The 17,094-nt window shown below is 36.4% G+C and overlaps 1 protein-coding gene across 6 annotated transcripts in view; it reads left to right on the plus strand.

Annotated features, from left to right (window-relative positions):
- Positions 1-17,094, plus strand: part of neo1b (neogenin 1b) — a 135,766-nt gene that overhangs the window by 67,754 nt on the left and 50,918 nt on the right. For all 6 annotated transcript variants that reach the window (XM_058766393.1, XM_058766392.1, XM_058766390.1 and 3 more), the window contains 3 exons: positions 3,531-3,806; positions 4,042-4,192; positions 14,169-14,305. In XM_058766393.1, the coding sequence (XP_058622376.1) occupies positions 3,531-3,806; positions 4,042-4,192; positions 14,169-14,305 (564 nt within the window). The remainder of the gene's footprint in view (positions 1-3,530; positions 3,807-4,041; positions 4,193-14,168; positions 14,306-17,094) is intronic.

A 17,094-nucleotide genomic window follows, 5' to 3' on the forward strand; every position in this document is an offset into this window, starting at 1 on the left:
GATTTGTCTTACAATTGCAAGTTTATAGCTCACAATTTTTTTATTTATTTTTTGAATTGTGAGATATAAACTCACAATATGAGCTTTTTATCTCTCGATTTGACTTTTTTCTCAGAATTATGAATTTATATCTTGTAATTGTAAGTTATTAAATGTGAGATGAAACCTTAAAAATTGCAATTGAGATCACAGTTCACAGTTTTGAGTAAAAAAAAAAATATTGTGAGTTTATATCTTTTATAGATTTTTTCTTAGAATTATGAATTTATATCTTGCAATTGCGAGTTAGTAATTGGGAGATGTATATTGGATTTCTAGAAAAAAGTCAGAATCGCAAGTTTGCAACTTGCAATTGTTAGAAATAACCATGAAATCTGGAGAAAAAAGTTAGAATTGTGAGAGATGAACTTGCAATTGCAAGGAAAAAAATTCTAAATTGCAAAATTTACATTTGTTTGTTATATATTTATTCCAGGGTGTATTTTAATCTTAATCAGTACCATCACCCCACAAGGCCCCCTCCCGGAGATTTGCTTAGGGCCCCCCATAACGTAAACACGCCCCTGATCGTAATCCATGTTAATCAGGTCCATTTTATTCTTAAATTGTAACATTTTTAAAATTAGTCTAATTGTCCATTTTTCAGTAAATGGTAAATTTTAGTTTAGTTTATAACAATAACGTTTTACTTGATCAGAAATTAATGCCAATTAATTATTTATACAAAATAAGTGAACAAACATTTGATATATTATCTAAAAAAACTGAAATAACTTTGTAATGTTAATAAAAACAACACTGATTATACGTTGTGACAATGACAAAGATTGAATTATTTAAAAGAATCTTATTTTCTAGATTATTTTTTTTTGTTGTTAAAAAAAATTGTATGGCGTTTTGTTACCCAGTTATTTTTTTCCTCATAATATTTTCATCAGGAGTTTACTTAATTTAAAATCATTTAATTATCATTACAATGGCATTTTTTGTCATTGTTAATAAAAAATAAAAAAATTAAATAAATTAAAAAAGCTCTGCATTATAAAACTTTTCTGTCAGTAATTTTGTGGACTAAATTTACATTGGTTAGAAAGTCAAGGAAGTCCTTAAAAACACCAACTGTTCATTCATAACTCCAAATCAAAGAACAAAACAGAATCACACGTTCCAGTGAGAGAAATATGAGCTGGCCTCAGAGCTGTTGTGTGAAAGTCTGTCGTGTGTGTGTGTGTGTGTGTGTGTGTGTGTGGATGGATTTGTCTGCCTTCAGGCTGTAGACGGCTCCAAGCTGTGTTTAATGATTCCCCTCCGGTGTCTCTCTGTCACATCAGGGATGGATGCAGTGAGATCGGAGGCCAGATCTTTGCAAACATGCATACAGCATGTGAACGGATCACACACAACATTATTTGCTGGAGCTGCACGCTTGCACTCACACACACTTGTGTTTGCTTATTGTGTGGGCTGCAGGCAGATACACTGGCATCTTCACTCCTCCAGTGTGTGTGTGTGTGTGTTTTGTGTCTGTGGTGTGCTGGGATTTTCATGCATTCCTTCTCAAAATACCAGCAGGTTGACGGAGCAGCTGTTTGATGTTCTGTCGCTCAGCTTCACAACTCCGAGCCACAGATTCTGTGTGATTCAGTGAATGAATGCACTAGAGGAACATGGGTACAAAACTAGCCAACTCATTGCTAGAGTGTCATGCGTGTTGCTATGTGGTTGCAAAGGTGATCTGAAAGATGTTTTGCACAATATTGAAATTGAATGGGTTTGAACAAGTGCCAACTTGTTTAGTAGTACTAGTGCTAGTTTAAGTAAATGAAGCAGCGTTAGAGTTTGTGTATGTGTGCATATGAATGAATGCATGTGTGTATTGGTAGAGTTTGTCAGTGTGTGTGTGATTTGTGTGTTTTTATGATGGTTTTATCAGTGCAGACGGAGTATTAGTGTTTGTCTAGTCTGAATATATGTTTGCATATGTGAACTGTATGAGTTTCTCTCTGACAGGCTCGGTAAAGTGTTTACACACAGTGGCTCCGTCTGCCAACAGCACATTGTTCTGTCCTTATTTGCCCAGCTTGAGTCCTGATGCAGTCGCACATCTTCACTGAAGGAGAACCGTTTGAGTGTCGTGTCTTCAGGCCTGTTGAGTCGGCGCTCTGGGATTTTGTGTGTGTGTGTGTGTCTGTGTCTGTGTCTGTGAATCGGGTCGTAGGCTCGGGCTAATTTACAGACCTGTCAGCAGACCTCTCTCTCTCTCTCACACACACACACACACCACTCTAGTGCTTCTAGACCACAACAAGTCTTACATCAGCCAGGACACATAAATAGCCCAGGAGAGCATTAGGATGTCAGAGACGCTCTGGGCTCTCATACATTCAGCTGTTAGAGAGAGTGCAGTCTGTACGGTGAATTATAAAGCTCTTCCACAAACTTCAGGAACATCTTTGAACTTCTGCAGACTCGATAGCGGGAGATTAAAGACAAGAGAGAAATAACAATCTTCTTGGTGGTTGTGTTTGTGTGTAAGGATTCTCAGTGGTGTTTAAGATCTATTTATTTGTGCTTCATCTTTTGATGAAGTTTCAAAGCAATTAACGGCACAAAGAGTTTTATTTTTCCTTTTATATGAAATATTAAACATTTAGTGCACTCTTGTGCTAAATGAGTGTTTGTTGATTAAATCTTTCTCTTCTACATACATTGCTTACCTTTGTGTCATATTCACAACAAAGGAGAAAAAGAACAAGAATTTGGAAGTCTCATTCCAATTTTTTTTTTTTTTACATTTATTGTAATTATTTTAGTTCTCTGTGTGTGTGTGTGTGTGTGTGTGTGTGTGTGTGTGTGTGTGTGTATATTATACAATTTTTATAATTTGCATTTTTTTTTTAAATGTGTGTGTTTAGAAAATGACTTGCATAATATTTTTGAGTGTTTTTTAATTTTTAATTTGATTTAATATTGTGTTAAGATTTGATCGCAGTTTACCATATTTTATTTTTATATATTCAGTCATGAAGCAGTGCTTTCAGTATTAACCTCATCTAATAAGCTTAAATCACTCAACAGTCAAGGGTCATTTAGTATATATTTCCTTTAAAACTGTTCTTTTATTTCTTATTTGAGATGAATTTGGGTCAGGGTTTGAATAAATTCTGTTTAAATTAGCAAGTTAGTATTCGAAGACAAATCCGTTTCTCTACATTGAAATGAGCCTCTTCAATTAATCAGTGTATTAATAAAATGAGTGGAATATGATCGTGATCAAACCCTCCGTTGTGCTGTTCAAACATGCTTAATGGCTGCTCGTCTCCCAAGTTTATTTGCTAATTGCTTTGACAAGACCATTAGTGTTATTTACTTAATTTCTCCAGAGTTAGCAAAGCATCTAATCTCCATCTGTAGCTCCTCAGGGTTGGTTATTTGAATTGTTCTTGCTTAATTTCTTCATTCTGTCAGTGTAGAGATTAAATGAGCTTTACTGTAGGAGTGTAACGCAGCTGATCCGTTCGTTCTCGCAGGATTTCCGCGGTTCCTCAGTCAGCCGGAGGGTGTGTCGGTGCGCATGGGCGGCGCTGAGATGCTGAGCTGCGAGGTCACGGAAGAGCTCGTCCCGTTCACCCGCTGGGAGAGGGACGGTCGGGCCGTGGAGCTGGACAGCAGGGTCATACAGCTGCCCAGCGGAGCTCTGGTCATCAGCAACGCCTCCCAAAGCGACGCCGGTCTCTACCGCTGCACCATAGACGGCCTGGGACCGGCCAAAACCACAGAGGAGGCAGAACTACAGGTGTCTGCAGGTACAGACAGACAGACAGTGTGCTGTGATCTTTTTTTTTTTAAGAAATGTGATGAAATACATTTTTGCACAATAATCAGATTTCTGCATGTAACCACTTTTATCAGAACAAGCATATGGGTAAAAATTTTATTATTATTAAGACTTTTATTAATTGAATTGTGAGTTTACTGATATATTTTTATAGTCACATTTGTGCTATTTTTGTACGATCACATTCGTGTGTGTCTTTGCAGATTTGGGTATTGAAGAAAAACTGGAGACTCTCCAAGGCCCGGTTGCTGTGGCGAAGGTTGTCGGGGAGAGCGTGTTGTTGCCATGCGTCATGAAGGGATCCCCTGTGCCAGTGATTCGCTGGACGCTTAACGACCGGCCGATTGACGAGAGGTAAGCGTATCAGAACTGTGTCTTTGCCCGAACCCATGAGAAAAAACACTAATAAATCATGTTGGCGCAGAGAATCATACATTTTCCTGTCAAATTCTTGGCTGGATGCAAGAAATTTGTACAGGTATGAGATCAGAGTGCTTCGGTGGGACGGCGAACTCTCTCTTCCTCAGATCCACACTGGCAGCAGTCGCCCTTCCTCGGCGTGGTTTGGCATACTAAAGCAAACTCGTAACGGATCAGCGGCCACAGAGCACACAAAAAGAATCCATTCAGTTGCTCTTAATCGCACTATCGACTATTCAACGTCTGTCCAAATTCCTCAGCGTAAAATATCCGTATTATCCGGCGGAGGTAATTACTGACGCCTGTGTAAATGGATATTATAGAGTCGCGCGGCATTCCCACGTGGCCATTGTGTCATTTTGCATGTGCGCGGCATAGTTAGGATGCTCTTATCTGGAGCGTGGCTTCGTCAAAAGTCACGCTCGCCATTTACAGGCCGTAAATTGCCTTACATAGTTTACCTGATAGCCGTTGTCCTCTCTATCGCTCACTTTTCCTGAGGATGGTTGGCTGTTGTCATGTGGTGGACATGAATAATGTAGAAAGGACTGGATTGTCACGGCATGTAAATGGGCTGTCAGGGGTACGGCGCTCTGTCATTCATTATTATGCCCTCTGTGCTGGTATATTTACCCTGATGTGATTTCAGCCACGGGTTTGGTGATGTTTGCATTGTGGACGTGCAAAAGCGATTACATGCTTTTTATTGCCGCTTTGTCTCTTTTCATTTCCTAACCCTCTGCGTTTTATCCCCTTACACACTCGGGTTGTATTACTGCATATACTGATCTACAACCTGCATCCAAATGCACCAAAGCTTTCAAGGTCAACAACAGAACTGACCGATGTCTGCCAGCATGTAGTGGATTAGATTAATAGTGATCTTTGCCACTAAACGGTAATATTACTATTGATCATACTAAGATTACCCACTTACCCTGAGTATTAAACTTGAAAATGACATAAATGACACTTCAAATTAATAAAATATTTTTTAAATTATTTTAATTAGCTTTTTTTTTTTTTTTTTTTTTTTTAGATACTTTGTGTTTTTGTTTTCTTAATTCTTTTTACTTTTAATTTATTATTGTTTCAGTTTAGGTCATTTTAGTACTTCAACTTTTAGAATATTATTATTTTTTTAAGTTTGCACTCCATTCTTTTGTGCACAATAATTAATTATTTAATTTATTTATTTGTTTGTTTGTTTATTATTTATTTATTTATATTTTATTATGTGTATATATTATATGGTTTAAAATATAGTAGAACTTTTAAAGTGCCCCTTTTATGGATTTTTGAAAATGAGCTTTCATGCCGTGTGTAACACAGTTCTAAGTGAATGAAAACATCCTGCAAAGTTTTAAATCTGAAAGTGCGCCATGTATAAAGTTATTGTCTCTCAAAACAAAGAGTCGACTCTGAATCATTGAAACGAGTCGTTTTTAAAAGGAATCCCAAGCTGTTTCATGTTGACTTCAACATGAAACATTAGCATATTGACGCCCACTTGTTAGTCTGAATGAAAATGCAAATGCATTCTTTGCCACTAGGTGCCGCTTTTGGAGCATTAAAAATAGCGGTTTCCGCGGTAACGAATGAATGAAAATGAATTGTTGAGCGAATCGTTTGGGAGTCGTTGAGCAAATAAGGTGAAAATAAATGTATATTATAAGACAATGAAAGTGTTTTCTGACCTTGCATGCATGTCAACCTGTTGTTGGGGACTCCCAAAACCAAAATATCAACCTTTCATTACCCATGATAGGGGCACTTTAATATTTATTAGTACATTAGAAATGTATTATGTATATATGCACCCCTTTCTTTTGTGCATAAACTTCCAGTATTTATATTTTATTTCAATTATTGAAAATAACAGTAGCAACACTGATGCCCTTAGCATTGTGTCGAGTAGTTTGGTGCAATGGTTATGAAAGTCATTCCCATTTTTTTCAGTAAAGTTAAAAAACTAATCTTCATATTCTTTTTTCCTGATGAAGACTGACCTTAACATCTGTGAGTGGGATTGGAGGATTGTGTAGGTGTTGTAGACTTGCTAATGGATGGCAAACGCTCAGCCTCTTTTCTGACAGTTGCTGCCCTAATAAGATTGGGGATAAAGCTCCATCCCTGCTGCGGCCCATGCAAAATTAATGATGTTTTTCTTTCTTTTATACATTTTATTTTGGAATACAATTTGGGAATTGTAGACAGAAAGTGCTTTGAGAAATGAAATCCAGAAAGAGAGAATGAACGTATATGTATGGGAGCAGAGCAAAACTGTCCTGTGTGTGTGTGTGTGTGTGTGTGTTTCTTTTGTGAATGGTAAAAATATATGTAAATATATGTATGTGTATATTTATGTAAGTATATAAAAATATTATTTACATATATTTTTGTTTTTAATTACAATTCTAATATATTACCTAAATATTAACATTGTAATTACATTAATATAGTTATGTATTAGTTAAAATATAACAGAATATTTAACATTTATAAGAAATATATTAGAAATGTATGTATTCACCCCGTTCTTTGTGCATATATAAAAAATATATACTTTATATATTTTATAATATTTAATGTAATGATATAGACATATAAGACAAGAACACATTTTGGTTTTAGGACCAATTTGATGATAGGTTTTGATCCACTTCAAATGTTGACTACTCTCTGTGTGTGTGTGTGTGTGTGTGTATATGTGTACACACACACACACATATATACACATATATATTATTATTGTTATTATATGTAATTGTATATATGTAATTATGAAGTGTGTGTGTGTATAATTTATAATTTTTTATCTGTTACCAAAAAAATATATAATAATAAAAATGAAAATCCTGGATGAAATGAGATTAAAAGATTTTTGCAGCTTCATTTGGGGTTCATATCGTGATCATGCCAATGGAACATTAAAATTCTGTCTATGTAGGCAGCTGATTAGTGTTTGGACCAGAGCCATTGTCTTCATAGAATTTCATTCAGATTGGTTGAGATTCAGCCCCGTCGTGCTGCCGTCTGTTGTAATGCATCCTCGCCGCTTCGATCCCACCCACCATAATTTGAAACGACGCATTCCATAAAGATTGAATTGATCGTATCAAAGAGCTGAGCAGACTAATCATGACCTGTTTAAGCCGCTAACTACCCCCTTCAGCTCGCATACGCCGCGTCCCGACCTCGTCTCTGTCGGCTTCCTCCGATGAGGCTTGTTGTCAGTTCACGCTGTCGATTGAAAGCGGCTAAATGTCTAATTGCGGTTCTTTGCCGGTTGTCTGTGCAGGACTGATGATTGCTGACAGACTCCATTTACAGCGTAATTGCTTCTCTCATGGTCTTCGGGCGATGTAATGTATTCCTGATGCTGGATACATTCTAATAATGTCATATTACCCACAATGCCCAGTCCCTCAGAGGAGTAGAAAGAGTCCATCATGGCTCACACAACATCTGTAGTCTGTGAATGTGTGCGTGTGTGTGTGTGTGATCCAAATCTTCCCTTCAGAGTTTCATTTTTCCCTGTAGAGTTTGTCTTTACTCTGGTAAAAGCCCCACTGTGAGTGAAGACGGACTAGATTACTCCTCTTCTCTCACGGGAGATTGAGTTTAGATTGTGATTGAAATGATTTTAAAGGATACTTCACCTAAAAATGGATTTTTCTGTTATTTTTCAGATGTTTGAAACACTAATATTGGATTTATAAAGAATCTTAAAATTGCAGTTCAAATGATATGATAGCTTTGTGTGACAGATCAAAATTTAGGTTGTGATTCATTATAACATTTCTAAATGTTTTTAAGTCCATATTGGATATGTATGACAGATATTGCATATTTAATTGTGCATGCTCATTTATTTTTTTTTTTTTTCATTTCATTTGCCTTTCCCATCATCTAAAGCGCACTTAAATGTAGTCTTTAAAATAAAATACAAATTTAATAACATTGTTAAATGTAATGTTTACCAAATCTCAAATATATATGCGAGTAAAAATATGTAAGTGAAAAATGAAATAAATGCTGCTATTTGTTTTTTTGTTTTTTTTTAACAAGAAACCAATCAGATTAATATCAAAGATTTTTTTAACGCTGTTCTGTTCCAATCAACAGTTTATAGTGACATCTAGATGGATAATAATTAGGGCTGTCAGTCGATTAAAATGTTTCAATTAATTAATCTAATTAATCGCAAAATAAATTTGACTCTGAAAATACCCACAAAAGATTTTTTAAAGATATTTTTGTTAAATTAGAAAGTATAAAGTAGACATTACAAATTGTAGCTTTAGAAATCTTTTTTGATTCCACAAAAAAGATTCCACAAACATTTAGGCTACAACGGCCTAACATAAAATATGGAACATGAAAGAAGATAATTTGAGAAACATCTCAGTATTGTTTGTTCATACAATGAAAGTCATTGGTAACCAAAACAGCTTTGTTACCAACAGTCTTCAAAATACCTTCTTTTATGTTCCACAAAAGAAAGGTTTGAAACGACATGAGGGTGAGTAAATGATGACAGAATTGTAATTTTTGGGGTGACTATCCCTTTAATGTTTTTATTATTATTATTATTATTATTATTATTATTAAATAATTAATTAATTAAATTATACTCTAAATAAGAAACAAAATTTGCCAGCAGGTGACTGTAAATATCTTCAATCGATTCGATTCAAACGGCTGATTCATTCAAGAATGAAGTAAACGACTCTCTTTATGAATGAGTTTTTGAATCATTGGTTCACACGATTCATTCAAAACGTGGATTCATTCAGAAACTAATCACTGCTGTGTTGCTCGGAGACACACAACAATTCTGCTATGGCTTTAAAGGTAATATGTTCTCTGCAAAATTGAGCAAAAACATAATATTGTTTAAATTATAACACTATCAACTTCTTATGTGCTGAACTGTTGTATAAAATCACATTTAAACTCGTGATATTCGGACATAAGCAGCACTTGTGTGATATTACTCTCGCTGCTCCTGTGACATCGCTTACCGTATGATATAAATATGAGACAAAAACACATACAGAAGCATTTTTGCACCGATATCTTGAATTTTAGGGCATAACTGCATTTATGGAGTTGTTGCCCTGTATCATATTTGTCAAGTCAACTATATGAAATGTAAGATGACGTACAGGTCTGGGGGCGGGGCCTGTGCGTTAACTGCGTTAAAATATTTGTCGCGTTATGTTTTTATAACTAATTAAGTGTTAAACTGACAGCCCTAATAATAATAATATAAAAATAATAATAAAAAATCATAATTTTATTAAACTATAAGAAGTTAACCATTATATATAATATAAAAAAGTCATATATTATAGTTTTATTTGGATTGGAATGGAACTGTGTGAAAATTCTTAAAAATAAATAAATAGCACCATACTGGTTTAGAATGACATGAGGGGAGAGTAAACAATGGCAATTGTGTTATTGTGTGAATTAAGCTTTTAAACCTCTGGTGCTGTTCGGTCATTTTAGACCGGGAAAAAATTTTTTCAAATTTTTAAAAAAACGCTACTTTATCGGAATGGTGCGAAACTTGGTGACTTTTATGGCAGTCGCTAGATTGTGGACTTAATTCAAAAAAGCTAAATGGCTGTAAAAAAAAAAAAGTCACACTTGTGATGTTCGCGGTCAAAAATGACCGCCATTGGAAATGAATGGGAAATACGCAAAAATACGAAGATTCAGAGAATTTTTTGTGTGTACGATCTACAAATCATTCACGATGCAGACAAAGAGTGCACAGCAATAAAGGGGTAACACTCTAAAATATCAAGAGTGCAAAATAGACACACTACGCCCAGCCCCCCACAGACACACACATATGAATTAGTGTGACTGTAACACAAAGCATGTTTCTGCAAATGCATGAAATAAAATCAATAATTCGGCCAAAAATGCAGTCAAAGCACAGACACCGAGGAAGGGGTTACACACTAAAGCATCAAGATTACAAAACAGACACACACACACACACACACACACACAAACACTCAAACACACACTCACAGACACGCACACACAACACACTATACACACACACAAATGAACTGGTGTGGCTGTAACAATATGGCAAAATTGAGCCAGAAGACTCAAATAAGAGGTTGAAATCAGATTGATTAATCTTTGATGAAGCATTCCTGTTAATTTTTGTTACATTTTTGTTGAATTTTGATGTGTAACAAAATACCTTTCTCTGTGCTCAGGTTTGACTGTAGTAAAATTCATGCAAAAACTAACATTTCAAACTAAAATTTCAAACAAAAAAAATCTAAACCTTTACATTCAGTACATTTGAATGTGTAAATATATATCCAGATCCACAACTTAATAAAAATAAGTCGTTATGCCTAAAAACCACTTGAGTTTATAGGCCTTTTATATAGAGCTATATAGGAATCTAGTGGCTAAGCCATGGAATTGCAGATGTTTTTCTTTTTTTACTCTGACCAGATGGCACTAATCTGACTTCAAAAATGGATTTTAAAGACATTGTCTCTATTTTAACATGAAATGCTGCCATAATTGAAAAGTAATACCAAAATCTTAGAATTTTTTTTTTTATTATTATTTTCAATGGGAAAATATTGATCATAATTATTGCATAAATATTCATTAGTACCATGAAATTCTCTCAAAATACAAAAGAGAAAATATTATGGAACAAAAATATATAACATTGATTTTACTGAAAATAAAAAAAGTTACATTTCGGGTGTTCGGTCAGTTTTGACCGTGAACAACACAAGTGTGACCCCCAAATGAACAATACCAGAGGGTTAAGGTAGAAAAATGCCAAGAATGAAGACCGAAATCTTAAAACATACACATCTTGTGTGCTTAGAGGCCTTACATTTCAGCATGGAGAACCAGCGTTGAATAAGTCACATTCTTCACCCTCCTCCATTGTTTGCTTCTCTGGCATGTTGTTGTAAGTCTAATCTGTAGATTGTGGAACGGCTTGCAGGAACTGAATAAACAAATCACAGTGTGTTGGTGTGTGAAAACCTCCTTATCAGCTCAGACGCTCATTCATTACTGGCCACGCATAAACACTCATTTAGAGCCAATCCCTTGAGTGATTTCTGGCCAGACGGGTCAGATAAATGCTTTCTAATCTGAGGCCGGTTTCTCCTTGTTTGGAATCATTTAAAGAGTGTGGGATATGAACGGGAAGCTGACAGGGGTCGACCCAGATCATCACGTGGCTGTAATTGTCTTATCTCACGTTTGAATCTCAGGGATTAGAGCCGGAATGCTGTTTAGTGCTTTACAGAAAGCCAGCGGATCACGGAGGAATTCTTGGGATGAATGCGAATGGCTTGCTTCACTGACAAGAACACCTTTTGTCCTCGCTGACGTGGATGAACCAGCCAGAGATGCAGTAAGATGGATGTGTGTGTTGATGACAGATACTCGACCTCTTCTCAACACAAACATCAGCTTGGACTATTTGCAAGGGGAACATTGTAATATAAGTGTATTGTAAATCCAGTCAGGCGTCGCACACAAACGCACCTTCAGCAGTTCCCTCTGAGGCACCAGTGCGCTTCCTCTTTGTGCAATACTCTGATTTATGTTTTTTTTTAATGGTAATATCATGCATTCCACTTAGAAATCTCGCCCTCATGTTTATATTTACAACGCACAACATCCTGGAAATGTTTGCATGTGTTTTAAACATTTATAGTAAATTTATTATGTTTTTAATGGTTGATCAGCGTTGGCAAACAACAGTAAATTTAAACTGGCCTTTGAATGGAGGAATTCTGGGAAATGGAGGATAATAAATCCTAAAGCGGTGCAACTAACATAAGAATCCTTCTGAAGTGTGTTAATGTTCAGCCAGATGTTCTCGAAGATAAAGTTTAAGAGAATAACACTTGATTGTATTTTTTTTTTCCTGTATCCACTAGGTTTTAAAAAGTTAACATTTTAAAGATTTCATTTTAGTTTCAAATAAATCAGATGTTATAAAAGTTGAATTTTGTGCTAATTTAAAGGAACAGTTCACCCAAAAAATTATTGATTTTTTTTGTTTTTGTTTTTTTTGTTAAATGTTACGTTACATAAATATAAATGTTATTCTAATCCTTTTTTTTTTATGGTTTTAGTTTTAATTTTCAGCCTTCAGGTTTGAGGGAATAAACAGTCAAAGTGCAAAAAAGGGCTCAGTGCATTTTAAAATCCTCAATGGAACATAATGTCAAAAACTATTCCTTTAAAAGCAACTTTTTACCCATCATGCTCTGTTACCCTCCTCCAGACTGGTGCTTTAATGCTGTGCTAAAAGACAATTAACGAGGCTCTTTGTACTTTATAGACTCGTCTTCTTTTTAATTTCTTTTTTAATTATCCGGCCTTGGACGCCTCCACCTCCTCAGGTCTCTCAGGGGCTCCCTGTAGCATTCACGGTCGCAGCGTCATCGGACTTCTGTCATCTCATGCGTTTAACGAATCTCTCATTGGGTTCGGGGACCTCGTTTTTCAGAGCGGCGCCTGTTGTCTCATCACAGACAAACAGTGGCTGGGGAAGCTAAATATAGCTGGCGCTGGAGTGACGCTCCTGTGATCAGGTGCTTCGCTTTTCCTGCGAGACTTTGAGAAGGGAACGCAAGCTTTGAAACATTCATGTTCACTGATTCTTATGAAGGTATTAGTTTTTGATAAATGTTCTCAAAATGTTTGAAGAAAACATTGTAAGAATTGATTGTTCTTTTAACATTACATTTTTTAATTCTCAAGAAGTTAGAGTTTAAAAGGACGTTTCTGTAATGGAAAGCCAGCGGTGATTTTTAAAATGACATAATTGTCTAGTAGCAACATTTAGTTAGTTACTCTGAAACGGTTTCTATTAATTTACATATTAAAGTCTAGAAGAAACATTCATAAAATGACATTGACAGACTGTTTTCAACGTTATCCTAAACTTCAAACATTCTAATAATGTTCAAACAATCTAAAAATGTATAAACCTGGATTTTAAACTCAAGTAGAGTGAATTTGTGAAAATTTGTTCATAAAAACGTTCTTTCTGAAATGGTCAAATTCTTGTCAATTTCTAACAATATCAATGGTTATCAGAGCATTTTTAGCATTTCTTCAATTATTAGTTATTAGAAATTCACATATTTTTGTTTGACACCTAACGTTTGAATGGTAATGAAAGCTATTTAAAATTGCTGCATTCGTGTCTCCGTTTCTATAAGAATTCACACCAGTTTACACCAGAATTCGCTCAGCCGGTGTCACTGTCTCTGTGAGCTGCAGTTTGACACTCGGGTGTGTTGGAAGACACCTCTTGACGAGTGAGCGGGTGGATTTTGCTCGGTGAACGTGGGAAGGTATCGTTCCTGGCTGGTTTACTCTCCGTTCTTAGTCAAACTCAGTAATTGGTGATTCTTTTCTTTCCCCTGTAGGGGTGTTATTCTAATAAAGCGACGTGAGGTTTGGAGGTCTGACTGTGTTCTGCGGGACCCTGTCGACTCTTCATCCTTCCTCTTCGCTTTCTCTCCTCTTGTGTGTGACTATTGATTATTTTTTCTTTCCATTCTCAGCTCATCTTAGATTAACTCTCCGACTCTTCCTGCCTCCGAATCATTGGGGAGGAACCAGGAACAGTAGTTTGTTTTTCTCGAGAAACCTCAAGTGAAACACTCCGGGGAAGTTGCTTTCAGTGTAATCAAGCTATAAAGGAAAAGCTGCAGGAAATGAAATACATACTGTATCCTGTTTTCGATTCCATCTCAATCCGGCATTACTGTGCCGTGCTTGAGGTGGCTGGCGTTCCTGAAAACGCTGAAAGAAAATTGTTTTAACACATCCTCATCTCCTCGTATCTCTTTCTCTGTGATTTTATTTTTTCCAGCCTTGAGCGTTTTGCTGTGATTGGCGGGGGAACCCTGCAGATCGTCAACCTGACCGAAGAGGATGCTGGGATATACGTCTGCCAGGCGGACAGCGGCAACATGACCAGCGAGATCCAGGCAGAGCTTACAGTGCACGGTACATTTCACGAAAACCTTTAATTCAGCACAGACTCACGAAGCATAATTATGAGCAACATTGTTCAGGCTTTTGAGACTCACACGTGTCTAGACGGCATTTTCCTCTACGGAGGAACTTCAAAGCATTGTTTTGTTTTTATTTTTTTTTTTTCTGTATTAATTTCATCTCGGCATAGGATTTATTTTTTTGGGGAGTCAGTGGGAATTTACAGCTCCGTCTAATGTGGAGTTTTGCATGGAAACACTTTTAAAAGTCTCTGCTCTCTAGATATGAGTTAATTCATGCACAACTCAAACTCATAGCTATGATTCTGACTAAATGTGGCCACCTGACCAACCATAATTTCCTTTTTTACATGTGCACAGGTAAATGCACTAATAGCCTGACAGTGGTCATTCATTCAAAAAGTGCTGCAGAAAACGCAGAGGAGATTACTGCACAATGGGCCTAACAAAAAGTCTGTAAAACCATTATAACATAATTGTAGCATTAAGTTGAATGTGACAATTTACATATAATGGTTTTTGGTTTTCTCATGTTTGATGAATGAGGCTGAATGTGTGTGCACTACATTGTTTAAATGCCCTTTTTAACATTTTCACTTTGTAGCAAAGTTTTCACAAGGTTTCAAATGCTACATTTCTGATATTTTTTTGAAGTTTTGTCTCATTAAAAATGGCCAGGCTACTGAAAAATGTAGTTACTGTAAGTTAATTTTACGGTTTACAATTTCATCATCCTAGATTTAAGGAATAGTTCACCCGAAAATTAAAATGCAGAAAATGTCCTTACCCTCGGGCCATCCCAGACGTAGGTGAGTTTTTTTTATTAGAACAGATTTGGAGAAATGTAGCATTACAACACTTGCTCACCAATGGCTCCTCTGCAGTTAATGGGTGCCGTCAGAATGAGAGTCCAAACAGCTGATAAAAACATCACAATAACACCACTCCAGTCCATCAGTTAATGTCTTAATTTAAAGTGAAAAACTGTTTGCAAGAAACAAATCCAAGGCTTTTAACTCTAAATCACTGCTTCCAGCTAAAATGAGTCCTCGATTCATAGTATATCTTTATCCAGAAATTAGGAGAACAATGTGTACATCAAGCATCATCTATAAGGATTAATATGATTTTAATGTGAGAGTATAACATGATACAGACTTTTTCACTGGTGGAGGTAATATTATGAATATAGGACTCATAATTTACCCGGAAACTTGATTTAATAATGGATTTATTACAAACAAACAATTAATGTACCGGAGTGGTGTGGATTATTGTGATGTTTTTATCAGCTGTTTAGACCACTGATCTATAATAGAGAACTGGATTGACGTCATGAAAGTGAAGGTGCCACGCCGCCATATTGCTATTCCCCAGTATTCCCATACATTCTATTGAATCAATAGGAAATCTTATGATTTTAATGAGAAAACATCACCTAACAAGCCAGCGTTTTTGAACTCTTATTCTGACGGCACCCATTCACTGCAGAGGATCCATTGGTGAGCGAGTGTAATGCTACATTTCTCCAAATTTTGCCATAAACCTAGCAAATCTAGTTTCAAAATCAGTTGCTTATTAACTTCGTAAACTGTTTTCTGGCAAACTGATTAAAAACTCACGTACACTGACTCATGGAAGTTGCATAATGCCAGTCAGTGAGAGTGGAGCTTGCAGTTTTGGGGATTTTTGTGTGCAGTATGTGGTCATGCCGCCTGAAGCCCAGACTTCCTTTGATCTGACTCTTGAAATTGAGCCATATCATAATTGGATTTTCTAATTAGATTGATATTTTCTTGTGAAACATGGATGCTAGCGGTGATGCAAGAGATTTCAGTGCAGTATAACATCAAGAGTGAAGTAAGATCAAGCTGACAGCGGTGTGTTCATGATCTCTTCACCCTTCTGATCCGAGCTGTTATTTTCACTCCCTCCTGCTGCGTTCGGCCCATCCAGATGCATTCTGATGTTTTTTTCCATTAGCTTTTTTCGCCTCTTTTACAGGTACTGACGCACGTATGGATGGGTTTGTTACTGAGCTCAGGAAGTTGAATCTCCCGTGGGGAGTCAGGAAATCTGATTGGGTAAAAATAACCCAGACGTTAACACAAACACCTAGCGTGGAGGGCGTTTAGGTGTGTAAAGTTGCATGTTTTGAAAAACACGTACGCAGGTGCATGATTGAACGTTTTTATGCTTCCTGTACGTCTGTGCAACTGCATTAAGGAATATTCCAGGTTAGCAATGCGTTAAACTCTAAAGGCAGGAAAATGTGTTGTAGGTGAATAAACTTCCAGTTTTCTGTAGTATTTGACAGCATGTCACAGATCTTAACTTGTATTGAGACGAACTCGCTCGGTTCATATTTTTAGCTCTCTTTCATGCCTGCTTGTGCTATTTTCATTGATGTGATTAATTTATGATGTGCTTTCAATGCCAATTATTTTTTTCCCTCTTCCAAGAGAGAGATTTCTTGCATTTGAGTCATTATCTGCGCTTCTCTTGCAAGACTTTGGCTGACTTTGGATGCATAAATAACATTGTGGTGTTTTTAAGAGGTTCTCTGGGAGATAAGAGCCACGCTAGAGTTATGGTGACCGTTTCTTCATACTGTATCTCTGCTGTGAAATGCCGAGATGAGTTATTAAACACTGGCATTTTAATCTTTTAATATCTGCATGTGAAGTGACTCATAACTCTTGTGCTGCGGATATTTTGGAAGCCGGTGTTCACATGCTGGGATTTTACCCGGATTCCCTCTCAGATTAGCAGGATTGTAAA

Source organism: Onychostoma macrolepis, chromosome 25, assembly GCF_012432095.1.
Source record: "Onychostoma macrolepis isolate SWU-2019 chromosome 25, ASM1243209v1, whole genome shotgun sequence".
Lineage (NCBI taxonomy): Eukaryota > Metazoa > Chordata > Actinopteri > Cypriniformes > Cyprinidae > Onychostoma > Onychostoma macrolepis.